We start from the raw sequence: 15,841 nt of genomic DNA on the forward strand, positions 1-15,841 counted from the left end.
TTTTAAAATCACTATAGAAATTTTGAGTTTATTTGGAGTCCATAACTATGAATCCGATTTGAAAGTTCTCTAATTGAGAGTTACTAGCAATTTTAACTGCACTGTAAAAGTGCTTAAAATCCAGTTTTATAAAACCATGATTTATCCATTTGCTTCCTTGTGCATAATAAGTATTTATTACTTATTTTTCGTGAAATATCGGCAGCGGCTCATGTTTGCAGAGAAATAAGACATTAATTAGTAGATTAGTACTTTTCTTCCTGAAACAAACGACAAACGAATAATGATTTATTAGTTTGTCGTGTGTATAAACAGCTTTAGATAGATACCATATCTGGAATAGGTGAAGGGTGAAATAGCTTGGGAAGCTTGTTTGAGACCTAGCCTTTAGCTAACCAGTGTACTCGTGGCCTTAAATCCGACACGTCGTTGCCACACATGGCTTCGAGCCAAACTTGTGTACCGTCGGGCGACCTGTACATTTGATGAACACCTATTTTTTCATTTATTAATTAAAAATTGTATTACATTCATCTTTCATTTAGAGTAAATAGAAAGCTGCACATATGTATTTTTTACTGACTTGCCAAAAAGCAAAGCACTTTAAAAAAGCACTTTAAACTTTCAAACAATCAGATTATCAGCTTACAGTCTGGTCGCTAATGATTGGGTCCTATTCGACGGTAAAAGGCTAAATGGTGTCCGCACTGATTTTGTTTACAAAGCTAAATGGGTCTCGGAAAATCTAGAAAACTCCTCACGTAATTAAACATTAGTGTTATTAGTACGTTAATTGCGTTGATATTTGACCGTGGGTTAAAATAAATAGAGAGAGGTCGTTTTAATTTTGGAATTACATAATACAATAATTGGTTGTAATGAGAGAGAATGGCAAAGGTCATTGAGTACGATTTGTGTTTGCATTTTGAGGGTTAATTGGAAATATACTTTATGCAAATTAGTTTTAACCAAATATTAGTTTCATTAAATTGTGTCTACGGCTGGGTCCTTCGTCCTACTTTTTATAAGACAGATAATAATGGAGTCGAGTTCTTGTAGGATGTTCAGAATAGGATGATCTGACGGACTTTTTGTATTACGTGTGTACTATTGCTAACAGTGTGATCTATTTTTCTTCTACAAATAATCGATCACCGATTTTATCGGACTTAGGTGGGCAGCTATGAATTGTGGTTCTCTATTTTCATTTGCACATCTTTGACAGTCTTACAAAGTTGACTTGGTTGAGGTCAGGTTTACTTCATATTACGTGTTAAAACAGTGCTTCTCATCTCCATACGACTATACTGGAAGCTGATGAACAAGTGGACTGTAGGTTGTCACTTTAACTAGCCAAATACTGGTTTAGTTATCGCGAAAACATAGCGCAAAATCAGGCTTCCGATCGTCCCCTCTTCGTCCTTTCTAAGACAACTGTTAGACAGATAATCTGACATCTGTTCCGTTCGTGATCTTGGATCAAGATTTATCCAAATATCGGACGATCAAATTGATAGATGTCAGTCTCTCCAGAAATCAGTGTCAGAAACTCGTATTCCAAACCAGTGGACAAGAAAAAAGGTTGTGATGCGATAATAATAGCTCCGTCAAGTAAATAAAAGAGTTAAAGAAAAATGGTCCGAGGAAAACTTAAGAGAGTCTGTCTGAGAGAGAGAATGTATGTTAAATTACACATAAATCATTCCAATCTATATATTGTTATAACTTAAAATTGAGAAGGTTTTTTTTTATTTTTCTTTTATAGACACTCGACTTTGTATTTGTGTAGCCAACTTATAAATGTAATACTGGCTAAATAAAAATATGAAATATAATACGATAGGTTTTTGGAAGATAGCTGTTGTCAAGCGGTATCGCATGACTGACAGATAGCAATTGCACGGTGCAATCTGCTGTCAACATGATCGGAATTGACATCGCAGATCAAAATATGTGGATATTTCATGCATCAATTCATTCACACATGCTCTTTCAATGCAACATAGATCGTATCAAGGCCGGGGATCAGAAACAGGGTTGATTAGCTACTGACCAAAGAAATTTTGCATCCAAATAAACTTTAATTGAACAACTTATGCTTACACACCTACGTCACAATTACGTCGTCTTAAAATGCTTAGATAAGAATCCATGATTTCATCTTGGAAACCTTAATGAGAAATAGTTTTCACTACGGCTACGTGGTTCGTATTAAGATGTAAGTTATACATAAGTACCTACCACATAGTCTACCACGAACAATAAGAAGATTAAAAGCTCAGAATGCTCTGAAGCTCTGAATGAATAATTTTGTTCAGAAATTATTATTTTATTATAATCACGGAGGACAAGATGAAGATAAATGAGAGGCGGCTGATTGCGACCAGCGACCAAACGGTTTAGATACAAAAGCCTTTTTAAATCCCTTTAGTGCCGCCCTCCTAATCCTCCCGCTGAAGGATTCTGTAGATTGGACGCATAACTTTTTCAAAACAAATTTACATATTTTCCGGGACGCTGTGATTGATCGTGTATACGTACTTGTAAGGTTTGCTGTCTCCGGGTTTAATAATGTAGGGTATGTGTACTGAATTGCTTGGATACCGCGTTACATTATGCGAAATGGCTATTAGAAGCGCTTTTTTGGGTGCCTGTTTTTATCGTTATTTTTTTAGGATTTTGTTTGTATGTCAGGTACCGTTTTATATCTATCATCTGAAAACCCCTTTAAAGCTATATAATATTCAGTTTTTTTGATAGATTCAATCCATATCATTCCTCACATTTTATTGATTAACTTATTTCAAGAAAAGATTTAAGTGTAGGTACACCGAACACATATAAAATAGGCAAGTACCAAGTATATATCATTAATATCATTATGAATTACAAAACAAAAGACATATGAATGACATCACTCTCAAAATGACAGAGACAGATGAATAAAAGAAAGAGATAACATATATTTCAAAGAATTCGAATGTTTGAAATAAAAAACAAATGACATGCCAGTGACGTCATGCACGAAATGAAAGAGATAGATGACTGAAAAGAAAGAGACACAATGTTGCTGTAAGAATTCGAACGTTTGAAATTGTTCAAAACAAATGACATGCCAGTGACGTCACGCACGAAATGAAAGAGACAGATGAGTAAAAAGAAAGAGAAAAATATGGTTTCAAAGTATTCGAATGGCTGAAAAAAGAAAAAGGTAGGGAGGTATTATCAAGGGACTAGTAGTTTAAAGTTTTATTTCAGTACTATTTTTCTCTCGTAAGTCAATATATGCGATTTTAGTATCTAAATATTTTTGTGCATCCGATCTTTATAATCCTGTTGAAATATCTATCTTCGTCTACTTAGCAACTCTGTCAATTAGCCGGAGAATTTTTCAGCAGTTTGAATTAATGAATATTAGTCCCTTAACACGAAACTTGCATTAGACCTTCAGAATTATAAAGTACTTTAGTCCCTAACTGCGGGTTCTCTTAGTTTCAAGTTTAGAAAGAAATATAGTCACGTATAGTTGGTAATTATACTAAGCTTTAGGTCCATATTTTATGCACAACGAATATAAGCTGAAGTTATATGAAAGATAAAAAATGATATACAATGTTTATAATATAGCAAATATAATTTCAGTAAATTTAGAGAGGATGGATAAAACTAACAAAATTACACAGCTTCGCCTGTAAGTTTCCCAAAATTGGAGTTCAGGAACGTTCCAGAAAATATAAATAGCTAATTCAATAACGACGCAATTAGGTAAACACAAACCGTGGAATATAGACGAGTATTTAGCACACATAATTCTGCTGTCTAATAACACAACGAGCTAACATTGTTTGTGCTGCGAGTTCACGCAGTTTCCTATATGCTAATGTTTCTTAAACCTTAAAGTATTTTTACACTAGGGAATTTGTTCGCGCGTGTCCACTCGGGTTATCAACGCACGACGCATTCTACGCAGAAAATCTCTCGCGCAATTCGAGGCTGTCATCGTTCGAACCAGTAGTTTGTCAATTGTTTTCAGTCATGCGGAAAGTCCGTTAGTGTGAAAGCGCTCTTAGTTTCGCCCGGTATCCTAAAGTAGAATTTGCATATTCCCACGATGTGTTTACACTTATAATAAGATTTTATAATTGTTTTTGTTTGCATGTTTACGGGATTTCGTGTAGTATGTGATTTCAGTTTAAACCAAACATGATCTGAAGAGAATACGTTACTCGGTATGATAAATGTATAGGAATAATATAAGAAATATGAAAATAAATAGGAAAATGAAATTTTAAGAACTTACGTAAAAAAATATATAATTGATTGACAATCTAAATCTAAACATGGCAAGTGTACAGCGCACTCCACCAAAGACGTCTAAAGCTCAAACTAGTAGCCTGAGCCAGACTCAGACCCAATCTGAGCCCGATGTAAACACGGCATCTTCAGGGAACGAATATGTAAACACCGCCAGAAACAAACGTTATCGCAAGGCAAACTCGCCGCAAGGCCCAGATAGTGAATATTACGAATTAGACTACGATATCTCCAGTAAATTAGCGGAACATACTGCCTTAATGACTAAACTATTATCGGATATAGGAGAAGTCAAGGCTCAAAATAACCTATTACAGGAGACAAATACTAAAATTCGTAAAACAAACGAAGAAATCGTCCTGTCTATGACCTTTTTCAATAAACAATTTGAGGACCTGAAAAAGGAGGTTGAGGACCTTAGAAAAGAGCGCCACGAACAGCAGGGTTACATAGAAAACCTAGAAAAGAAGCTGCTTGACCTACAACAAAGATCTCGGTCATCTGGAATAGAAATCCGCAACATTCCACTGGGACCTACAGAAACGTGTACCAGTCTTAAAAAAACCGTGTGTAAGATCAGTGAAGTCCTAGGCGTGCCCATTCCTGAATCAGGGATACGCGATATATATCGCCTACCAGGGAAGTCCACCACAAACTCGAGTACTCCACGCCCCATTATTGCAGAATTTACAACGGTGCAGGCAAAACAATCACTCATATCTGCAGCACGATTGTTTAATAAAAACAAAGGAAAAGAAGAAAAAATTAACACCGCCATCATCGGACTACCAGGTACATCTCAGCCAGTTTACATTGCAGAGCAGCTCCCGTCTAGCACCAAAAAACTATTTTACCAAGCTCGTGAGTTTGGTAAGGAAAGAGCATTCCAATTTTGCTGGATTTCAAACGGCAATATCTTCCTACGTAAGCGAGAGGGTGATAAGCAAATATTAATATCTTCAGAAAAATGTCTTAAAGATTACGTAGATTTAAATAAGTGACTATCTTTTGTTTTTGTTTTTAGTATGTATTTGATCATATTTTTTCTTTTATCTTATTGTAACAAATGCACAAATCCACTCGTTTTAGTAAATCAAACATACCAAACACCACAAAAAATGCCACACCTATTCACACACACTATTTTTAACATAGCTCAATCACACACATCTATCTCGCGCATCACACTCTTCATTCTAGTACAGATTATACGATATACCATTCATGTAGACTCCAAGAACTTCACTTTCACCAATCATTCATACTCTGATGCTACTATCTTGCTTGAGAAAACAAATTTAAATGGCTACCATAAATGAAATACACAATGATCTTGACCACATATGCCTAGGAAATTCTTTCATCTGCAGTCCAGAGGATTGTTTAAACTATATTGAGTTAGCCGAAAAAAATTTAAATATAATACATACAAATATACGTAGTGTAAACAAAAACTTTAACCAACTACAAGTACTATTAAATTTGACAAAAATTAACCATGACATTGTTGTCCTGACTGAGTGTTGGCTCAGGAAAGTTAGTAACCTACCAGTGCTGGACGGATTTGTGAGTCATTCGACGGACACCAACTCTAACCAAAATGACGGTGTTATCATCTACACAAAACTAGGACTACACAGTACTGTGTGGGAACCGAGCTTTAAGGGTGGAAATTGCCTCATATGTCAAATAGATAAAACGTTTGCAGTAGTAGCTGTCTATCGCGCTCCGTCGCTAAATTCCAGAGAGCACTTTGACAATTTCATGAACAGCTTGACAAACGTATATGATCACCTATCCCACATCCCAAATATAGTACTCGTTGGGGACTTAAACATTGACATAATACCTAACAATAGAAATGATCGCTGTTTTGACTATCTTAGTCTAAATGCCTCTATGGGACTGTTACCAACTCACTTATTTCCTACTCGGCTTGAACACTGTATTGACCATGTACTTCTTAAGTCTAACCTACCAGCTACCACACTTTTACTAGACTCATATGTTACAGACCACAAACCTGTTCTACTTAGCATCACAAATGCAAACCCAGTGCGGAGAACATCCTACTATATCACTCACCAAAATCACCAGGCTATTATGTTAGAGTTAGAAAAGTAGACCTCTCTTTAATTTACCATACCGATGACGCAAATGAATCAATGAACATATTTATAAATATTATAAGATCTGTCATATCAAAACACACAAAACAAGTTAAAATTCCAAGGAAAAAAAGAACCATAAAACCGTGGATTACTCCTGGTCTACTTAAATGTATCAAAAATAGAGACAAAATGCATATGAAATCGAAAAAGTCTCCTGACAATTTAATCCTTAAAATTACGTACTCACGCTATCGGAACTTTTGCAATAACTTACTTAGGAAGTTAAAAATAGCCTATGAAACGAGCGAGCTTGAGAAAGCTAGTAACAACCCTAAGGCATTATGGAAAACAATAAAGGATATAACCAATACTCGCAAAATAAAAGGTAGTCCTCTTGAACTGTTAAAAATTCGAGAAAATCCCGTAAGTTCTTTAAACGATGTGTGCCACTTTTTTAGTAATGTGGGTAAAAATTTGGCGGCAAACATCACCCGTAATCATGCATCATCAATCCCTACAACAAATCTTCCCTTCATCCCAGGATACAATGTTCAGAACTCCCCTGCCCAATCCCTTGCTATACTGGATGTAGACGAAGCCGAAATAGAGACTCTTATTCTCCAACTACGAAACGATTGTGCCGTTGGTTGGGATGGGATATCGTCCTTGCTTTTAAAAAACTGTCGCCACGTACTGGTTCCTCCTTTCACTTACCTCTTTAACCGCTGTCTACAGACCGGTGTATTTCCAGATGCTCTTAAAAAGGCTATAATACATCCAATCTATAAGAGTGGGGACAGGAACTGTGTCAATAACTACAGACCGATATCAGTTCTGCCAGCATTATCCAAAATTCTTGAGAAGATTCTCAATAAAAGTCTAAGGAGCTTCTTGGAGAAACACAGATTGATTTCTAATAATCAATTTGGCTTCCGGCCAGGGGTGTCAACAGAGGATGCTGTACTAGAGCTCACTCAATTGGTAGCTGAGAACTTAGACAAAAAGAATAAATGTCTGGGTATTTTTTTAGATCTTTCTAAGGCATTTGACACAGTTTCTGTTCCCATACTTACCTCTAAGCTGGAACTTCTCGGTGTACGTGGCACACCTCTCAAAATCTTCAAAGATTACCTCCGCAACCGCACACAATGTGTTAAAATTGAAACATCCCTTAGTAATGAAGAACTTGTGACTTACGGTGTCCCTCAAGGCAGCATATTGGGCCCTACACTGTTTCTCATCTACGTAAATGATCTTTGCAGGATGAGCCTTTCTAACTGTAAAATCTACGCCTATGCTGATGATACCGCGATTGTTGTCTGTGGATCTACTTGGGATATCGTTAAAACCAAAGCTGAAGCAGCAATGTCGGAAATAATGATATGGCTTAATTCTAATTTACTAACGCTGAACCTCCACAAAACCGTCTACATCCCATTTTCTATCAGAAGAAACACTGCACCATCACACAATTTTTCCATAACCGCCCATACATGTCAGTACCAACAAACACCCTGTCTCTGTCCTGCACTCTCAAAAACTGACTGCGTTAAATATCTGGGAGTGCAGATAGATGACCGACTCAGATGGGACAAACAAATTGATACTCTCACTACCAAAACGATGAGACTCATTCACATAGTAAAAGCTCTGCGGGAATCTGCAAGCCCTAGCACACTAAAAATGGTATATTTTGCCCTAGTCCAATCAGTTATTGGCTATTGCATTACCGTATGGGGCGGTGCAACAAAAACTAAATTTCTTCGAGTGGAGAGAGCACAAAGAGCTATACTCAAAGTTATGACTAAAAAACCCTACAGATACCCTACAAAGGAACTGTACTCAAACTGCAAAGTCCTTACAGTTCGTCAGCTCTTTGTGCTCAAGTCAACTCTAAGAAGGCACCTTACCTTGCCAAAATCCGACCCAACCAAGCGAATAAATCTTCTCCCACGTACTCAGCATAAAACCTCATTTGCTACCCACCAACATTACGCATTAAGCACACATATCTACGCAAAAATACATAAAGAACTAAACCTACTTGATTTAAACTCACACATACTTAAAACTAAGGTAACTGAGTGGCTTCTCCAGAAGGACTATTCCTTTACGGAGTCTTTACTCACGTATATCAAGTAATACAAACAACAACAACTAAGCAAACGCGCGCCTACACACACACACACTCACCCTCACACACACACACACACACACACACACACACCCTCACACACACAATACCTCTCAAAAGTTAAATTCACTCCTTCACCCCTTCTTCTATTACACGAATTACAAATAGGTAAAATAAAACTATATCATTGATAGGTGTTAAGTCAGATCGACATACGCACTTCCCTTGCCCAATTTTTTTTTTTTTTTTTTGTTGTAGTGTATAAATCCTTTTTAAGTTTAAGTTTATCCCGTAGCCGAACACTGTCTCTTAAGATACAGGTCACCCTAGTTTAAGAGGCAGGGTTAATATACCTGTACAGATTTTGCAAAATACAACAATAATATTGTACCCGTGTGCATTGTAACGAACACTGCATATTATTTTTATTTATTTTTTGTGCCTACCTATCTGTAATTTTTCTGTAATCTGTAATTTTTCGCTAATAAATAAATATTTTATTATTTATTATTATTATAATCTCAAGTTTTTATTATTTAACACAAGTATCAGAAAGAATACATAATATCATATTTATTTATGCAATTTTATTTTCTTTGGCAGCTTATATAATATTCAGGCTGTGGTATACATTTGTATTATAATAAAGTTCCCCTTCTGTCTCTCAGACGACGCTGTCTCGTCTCGTCACGTACTAGTTCGTCAGGTGTTCTAAACATTTTATATTATTATGGCTACAAGTTTTGCCAGCCGGTTCACTTGTTTTAAAATATTTTTTTCACGAATTTTTGAGGTTGAGTTTTTTACCCTTGTCTAAGCGGAGATGTGGTGTCTTGTGGAATGGCAACTGATCGAAAGGATATATTTTGAAATAATTGTAAATTCCGCATTATTTTAAATGCTATTTCCCTCGTTAGGAAAAGTATACTTTCCTTCCATGATTATGTTTTAGTAACTAACTCCATTTTATCCAGTTGACTTCCAAAAACGTATAATCTGTTAACAAACACCCGAGATTTCCTGTAATTTACACATTAAAACAAATGGGAAAAACTCGGCCTATAAATCTCTTGGAGGGTTACGAGCTTTTCCTTAGGATGTCGATTTATCAACTAAGAATAGCAACAAGGGGTTAACGAGCCTTAACATACAAAAATTGAGATTAACGCTCTTGCGAGCGAGTTAAGTCGACGTACTTACTTCTTAATTGGAATAAAGATATACCATTTTTACGTGCCATTTGTATTTATTTTATTCACATACAGAGTTAAAATTCTACCTACATGCATTTAAAATTAGAGAATTTTTTAAAAATGGTTTGTCGCAAGTAAAATGCAAAATAATAAAATCATGACTTGATGCTATTTTCGTAACTAATCCTCTGGCAAATTAGCCACGTATTTTTCAGAATTATTTGAGACAAACACGACCGCGATCTCGTAATTGGAGTTTCAAAACGTATTTCCACAAAGATTTCGTGTTTCGGCACGTCCTTGTTTGGGGGAATGTACGGAAAAGCCCCAGAATATGAGGTAACTGAGAAAAATTAAATTAGCCGAGACGAGAGGGCCCCGTATCACTATGTTCACAATAGGGGGAATATTCGCCATTTTTCTTTTAGTTACACATTCGTTTACTTGGGGTGAAAAACTTTTCGGTTCAAATAGCCAATTTTCGTTTATCAAGGGGACGGTAATTCTGGGAATCTGTAAGAATGGGAGCTAATCTTCTAATGAAAGATAAATCTTCGACTATTTACTTTTGGAGATTTTCGGGGAACGAAAAATCTGTTGTTCAGTCTTATCTTTACGAAATGAATACAATTCAACCTAATATTGGCATAGCTGGTAGCTTATACATTCTCAATTTGAAATTGTGTACGCAAAATATTTAAAGCCTAGGTATTCGATATTCATGTAACGTAAATCTTTTGGTTCAACACGGCGAGCCGGTAGCGTAAGCAAAGCATGTAATATGCCTACGTTAAACACAGCTCAGTGTTTCAGCGTGTAGTACGTCGTACCGCAAACTTTCATGTTTAATACCGCACTAAGTATGAAGAGTTTTGTAGCGGAAGATTACGGCCGAGTTGCTCTTCATCCACGCCCCAGATACCTAATACCTATTGATTTATTTTTAGTTTAATGTTGTTCGGTAAAGGAAAACTTTGAATGAAAATCTAGAGTTTATAGTCTGGAAAGTCAGCAAGGTTTCTGAGATAATTATTATCAACATTTTATAGATTACTTGGAACTTTGCTTGGTTATTCGAAATTAGAAAATGCTTAGACAGTAAAAGTTATACATATGTACTTAGTTAGAATATGTTTTAAATTAAGTTTAATGTTTTTCAAGTTATAACCTATATCTATACTTAATAGCCCTCTAGGCTTCAGTTCTTGGCTCAAAATGTTTTAATCTATGGATATATGTATATACATAGAACAAAAACACAGTCCTCATTAACTTACTACTATCACAGTAGAACGAGTTCTAAACTGTACTGGCAACATTTATGCAATGCACAAGCAAAAAAAAAACAAAACACAAGCGGCAGGCGTATTCTACATTCAAGTTAGGGCGCGAAAGAAGTCGGAAGGCGACATCATTGAGATCATATCGCACATCCGAAGACTCGACTGATTTATGTGGTTCCTAATGATCACTCCCTGAGAATTGATGAGCAATTGTGCTGCGAAGAAACGCCGAGTGATTTCAGAATAGCTACGTCATCACTAACTGTTGGGGAGGAAAATTGGTGTTATTATGCTAAAAGTTTTATGGATCGGTGCAGTTTGTTTCTTTGATGATGTGTTTTTAATTTATCCACATGAAAATATGATCAATTTTGGAAAATGACTGACTGAAAATGGCAAATGTATCATGGCAATATTAAGTGAATATAATTCGCCTGTACATCCATCATTGATTTTGATCTTGTTCTAAGAAATCTAACACTAAGATATGACAGAAATAAACTTTAATTCAATCCACAAGAATAATCACCAATTATAAAATAATTTATATGAAAATAATTGACTACTGACACTGATACAAATTTTCTCAATATACAGTCAAAAGTTAATTCAGCTACATCGGTTAAGCAACCGCAGAGGGTATTAAGGCTATAAATCACGGGCCGAAGCAAATTGTTATCGAATGAGACAGGCCAGCCGGCTCAGCACTGGGGGCCACTGACAGGGCCTGCGTTACTCTGAAGACTAGGAGAACAAGATTTAGAAGGTCCACTTTGTGTAGATTAAGAATGGTTCTGGCTTGGCAGAGTATAGAGGTAGAGAATTATATAATTTGATGTTGTTAAAAATAAATATATTACATATACATAGAAAAAAAATTTGATAGAAGTTTGTATCTTTGTGGATATGATATAAACAGGGTTGACGATGAAATAGGGTTACCAGAACTTGTGTTATATACTTATCTGTTTAGGAACTCTTCATGGGTAAATTTTTTGTCATAATTTGCATGTTTTTATTGTCAATATGCACGTGTTTGTCCATTACCGAACCTGATGGTAAGCGACGATCTGGTCGAAGATGGAAGAATGACTTGAAAACAGAGAGTAAGGTACTAATTTGGGAAAAAATACATGTTCTTTCACTTGATTCCACTATAAAGTTGAGAACAGCTTAAGTTGAATTTGAAAACCATGGCTACTTGACCTTTTGACGTTTTATTTTATACTGTCCCATGTTTGCACCAAAGTGTTTTAAACATGAACTCCGATTTTCCTATGATGGTAATCGTAGACGTAACAAAAGTAAATAAATGGATACTTCCTTAAGGATATAACAAGAGTTATTGAATCAATTTATTCCGTATTAGGTAGGTAGTGTGAAAAAGATAAGATTTCCTCGTGAGAAATTAATGTAAATGTAAAGTTGATATTGAAGAATGTGGTAAGCTTCGTCGTTCAACGGACTTAATTTCTCTACAGTAAGCCATGTGACGCCAAACGTGCAAAACGTAGGTACCGTTTTGTAAAATATATATTTTACTATTGTGAAGTCAATCGTAGCTAACTTTGGATACGCGACTTTTCGACGAAATCTGTCCGAAAAAATGGGGAGGGAGTCCAATGACTAACTTTAGAAATGCAATGTTAATTGGTGCGAACTGTACTTGAAGTTATTTGTTTTGGTAGTTGAATCTACAGACTACGCGTTGTTTAAATAACTTATTACTGTAAACAAAACATAAAAAAATAATGTAAAAGAAGAAGAAGAAAGATAAACAAAGTGATTTAAATGAGCTCGCGTACACAAAGCAAAGCTGAGCCGAAAAATAAACGAATCATATTTCGAGGGAGTACTCTTACTTGTTGTATTAAGTTGTGGCTTAGACAAGCAAAGTAAATATTCTTAGTATAAAAAAGATAAATCTAATATTCTTTGAAGTTCTTTTAGTCTATAACCTTTATTTATTTATTGGTCTTCATCGCACAATAGAAATGTTTACACTAATATTTGGTACACTTCGGATAGATTGTGTTTTTTGAGATACTTACCAAATCTGTTTGTATATCATACAAGAAGGTTGTATTTTAAATAAAAAAGTTCTTAAAATAGACAAAAAGGCAGGTAAAAAGTATACCAGTGAGTTATAAAAAACTGCTTAGATATTATATAGCATCAAAGTTGTATTTTTACGACAAATAATTTCCGCAGCCTCATCGTAAAAGTCTCGGTATTTTTTCATATTTTTTTTCATTTATGTTCTGTGAAAATATCATCTACTTTTAATATATTTTGCGTAAAAATGTTTCGGAATGCAGGTATTTATTTTATGATGACAAAGTTTGTCGCTATGTTTAAAAAGAAACATAATTTTACCCCGTGGGTATTTAAAATTTTTATCTTTTAATGAAGCTCGACAAAAAACATGTCCATGATAATTTTGTATCTACTGTTTTATTTAGGAAACTGATATAACCAATCATAGAGGATGACTTGGAGTTAACCAATGTATTGGTTTTTGAAAATCTAGAGCTAAATGCTAGCTATCACACTGAATTTCCGTAGGCCAGGAGAGTTTAGTTGATTACAGATACACATGAATTTCACATAATGTGACTTACCTAAGTTTCTTAATATCTGTAGGTATATGTAATATCATTACATTGGTCGCACCATGGTAAAACTCCCAAAAACTTAAATCAGAATAATATAAATATGTACAAGAAAATAAAACAAATATTTACTTATAAACCCCAATTTTTGGTCGGCGTTTGATAATGGAGTTACTTAGGATAAGAAAACGATGTAAACTTGGCTTGTAAAAAAACCTTTGGGTCTATAATATTTAACCGGGAAATGGGGAAAAATCCGGGCTTTTCTTCTCTAAAGGTCAAGGAATAAGTTGAGATCGTTAGCTTATGACCTTGTTTGATGTTTAATTGAGCGTGGAAGCTATTAATTTTCAGTCGGGTATATTTTTGGTCCATTTGGGCACAACAACGGCATTCCGATGTGTCAGTGGGTAATTTGCGGGGCCGTTCGGAGGTCGCCGATAAATCTTCATTACGCCGTCGCGGATAGCCGTCATGTTCGTGCGTCGACGAGATTTCCGAACGAAACGTCACGTGTAGCGTTTGTGATTGATTTTTTGAAATCGTTTTTTGTTTTGTGTCTTTCTATGTTCTGCTCTGCATGTTACTTCTTTACAAATAATTGAGACATAATAAATTAAAGGAAGTAAAAATAAATACGAAAAATGATGATGAAAGAATTCAGTCGTATTTGCGATTTCACGCCATGACAGCCAAATACGACAACCCAATAAAACAAAATCAAAGCAACACAGGTAGCAACTTCCTAACTTATCCAATTAAGTGTGACTGACGCGCAGTCACCCGCACATAATAGTATAAGTACATTACCCTGCAAATACCTCAAGGTTTGCCAGCGTGAAATGGAGCGTAGTTCTCAGGTGTTCAATTAACGGATACAGTTGGCAACACTGCACTGCACTCCACAATAGGAATCGGTGACCTAGCACGTGTAGGTCAACACCGGGGCGACGACATTTCAAAGAAGACGTGCATTTTAATTACTAGGGGCACTAAATACGAAATAAATGTGTAAACGCGACCTAGAAACGCTATTTGTCATAAAATTGTGGAAGGATTTAGGTTCTCCTAATTTATTTGGGTCATATTCTTACTTTTGTTTTATTGCTGTATCATGGATTAAAGATAAAGTGACTTTGACGAAAGAATGACAAAAAAATAAAGTAAAATAATGTTTATTGTCAAAAAGTAACCTTACATAGCTTACATTGTCGTTGAGCCACAAGCTAAGCGCTATTATATTCCAAATCTTGACTTGAACTTCTAGGCTTCTTAAAAACTTGATAATGTATGCAAACAAGAACATAGAATAATCCATAATACCTGACCTGGATACTCGGCACATTTGTTAATCTACGATCATAAATAAACTTGAGTATCTGATGTTCCGTAATAAACGTCCATATTTGAGGGATTCCCTTCTGACATGCGATCCTTGAAAACACAGACATATTTCAACGTTCTTAGTTTCGTGTAAGAAAATGTAAACTAAATAAATTAGTTTTGTCGTCAACAGTTGCGAGTTGAAAGAATCAGAGTACGCGCACACTTTTAGTCGGCCGATAGTTGGTTTGGGCTCATAATTCATTATGAAGATAAATGGAAGTACACACGTTACAACGATCAGGTATTTGTCCGGAATTAGAACGACTAAAAGAAACTTTGATTGAATTCACGATTTTCAAAAAAAAAAAAAACAAAAACCAGGCCATCAGTTGGCCGACTGCTTAGTCTACAGTGGTTTAACAATTGAATTAAAACATCTATCTTATAATCCAGCTGTGTTCTACACAGCCAATTGAAATATTAAAGCTCGTTTGCACAATACCAATCAGTTATTTTTACTGTGCCATAAATGTCAGAGTCTTTGGCGCGGGTATTTGTATGAGCCAGTTAACACGAGTCGGAGTCCAATAATGTTATTTTATCGGATCCGATATCATCGACTCGGGTGAACACATCATGTGAATAAAAATCGCCCATTGAAATTGACCATCAAAATCACGGAGAGGTCGCGTGAATGGGAAGTTTTGGATGCAATTTTTTAATTCAAAAATATGTTTTTTATGTCCTACTGATTGTAATAAGAGCGATCTCCTGATTGTATGAAGGCTAATTTCAATTTAGAACTTCCAGTTAAGATACTATGTTTTAAACTAATTTTCACTTAATAGCTACTGAAACCCCACAAAAT

General features: G+C 35.5%; 1 protein-coding gene across 1 annotated transcript; it reads left to right on the plus strand.

Annotated features, from left to right (window-relative positions):
• Nucleotides 1–4,340: 4,340 nt before the first annotated feature.
• LOC135117215 (uncharacterized) lies at nucleotides 4,341–8,392 on the plus strand. The gene is made up of 4 exons (XM_064035810.1): nucleotides 4,341–5,106; nucleotides 6,967–7,071; nucleotides 7,177–7,670; nucleotides 8,246–8,392. Exons 1-4 carry the CDS (start codon nucleotides 4,341–4,343, stop codon nucleotides 8,390–8,392), a joined length of 1,512 nt encoding a protein of 503 aa, XP_063891880.1.
• The last annotated feature ends 7,449 nt before the right edge of the window (nucleotides 8,393–15,841 follow it).

This window comes from Helicoverpa armigera, chromosome 8 (genome assembly GCF_030705265.1).
Source record: "Helicoverpa armigera isolate CAAS_96S chromosome 8, ASM3070526v1, whole genome shotgun sequence".
Lineage (NCBI taxonomy): Eukaryota > Metazoa > Arthropoda > Insecta > Lepidoptera > Noctuidae > Helicoverpa > Helicoverpa armigera.

Bases quoted from the DNA above. Each gene is read 5' to 3' on its own strand.
- LOC135117215 (XM_064035810.1), top strand. From the start codon at position 4,341: ATGGCAAGTGTACAGCGCACTCCACCAAAGACGTCTAAAGCTCAAACT. The intron at 5,107-6,966 runs GTACATCTCAGC...CCTTCATCCCAG, and splicing joins CGCCATCATCGGACTACCAG to GATACAATGTTCAGAACTCC. The intron at 7,671-8,245 runs GTAAATGATCTT...AAAACCCTACAG, and splicing joins CTACACTGTTTCTCATCTAC to ATACCCTACAAAGGAACTGT.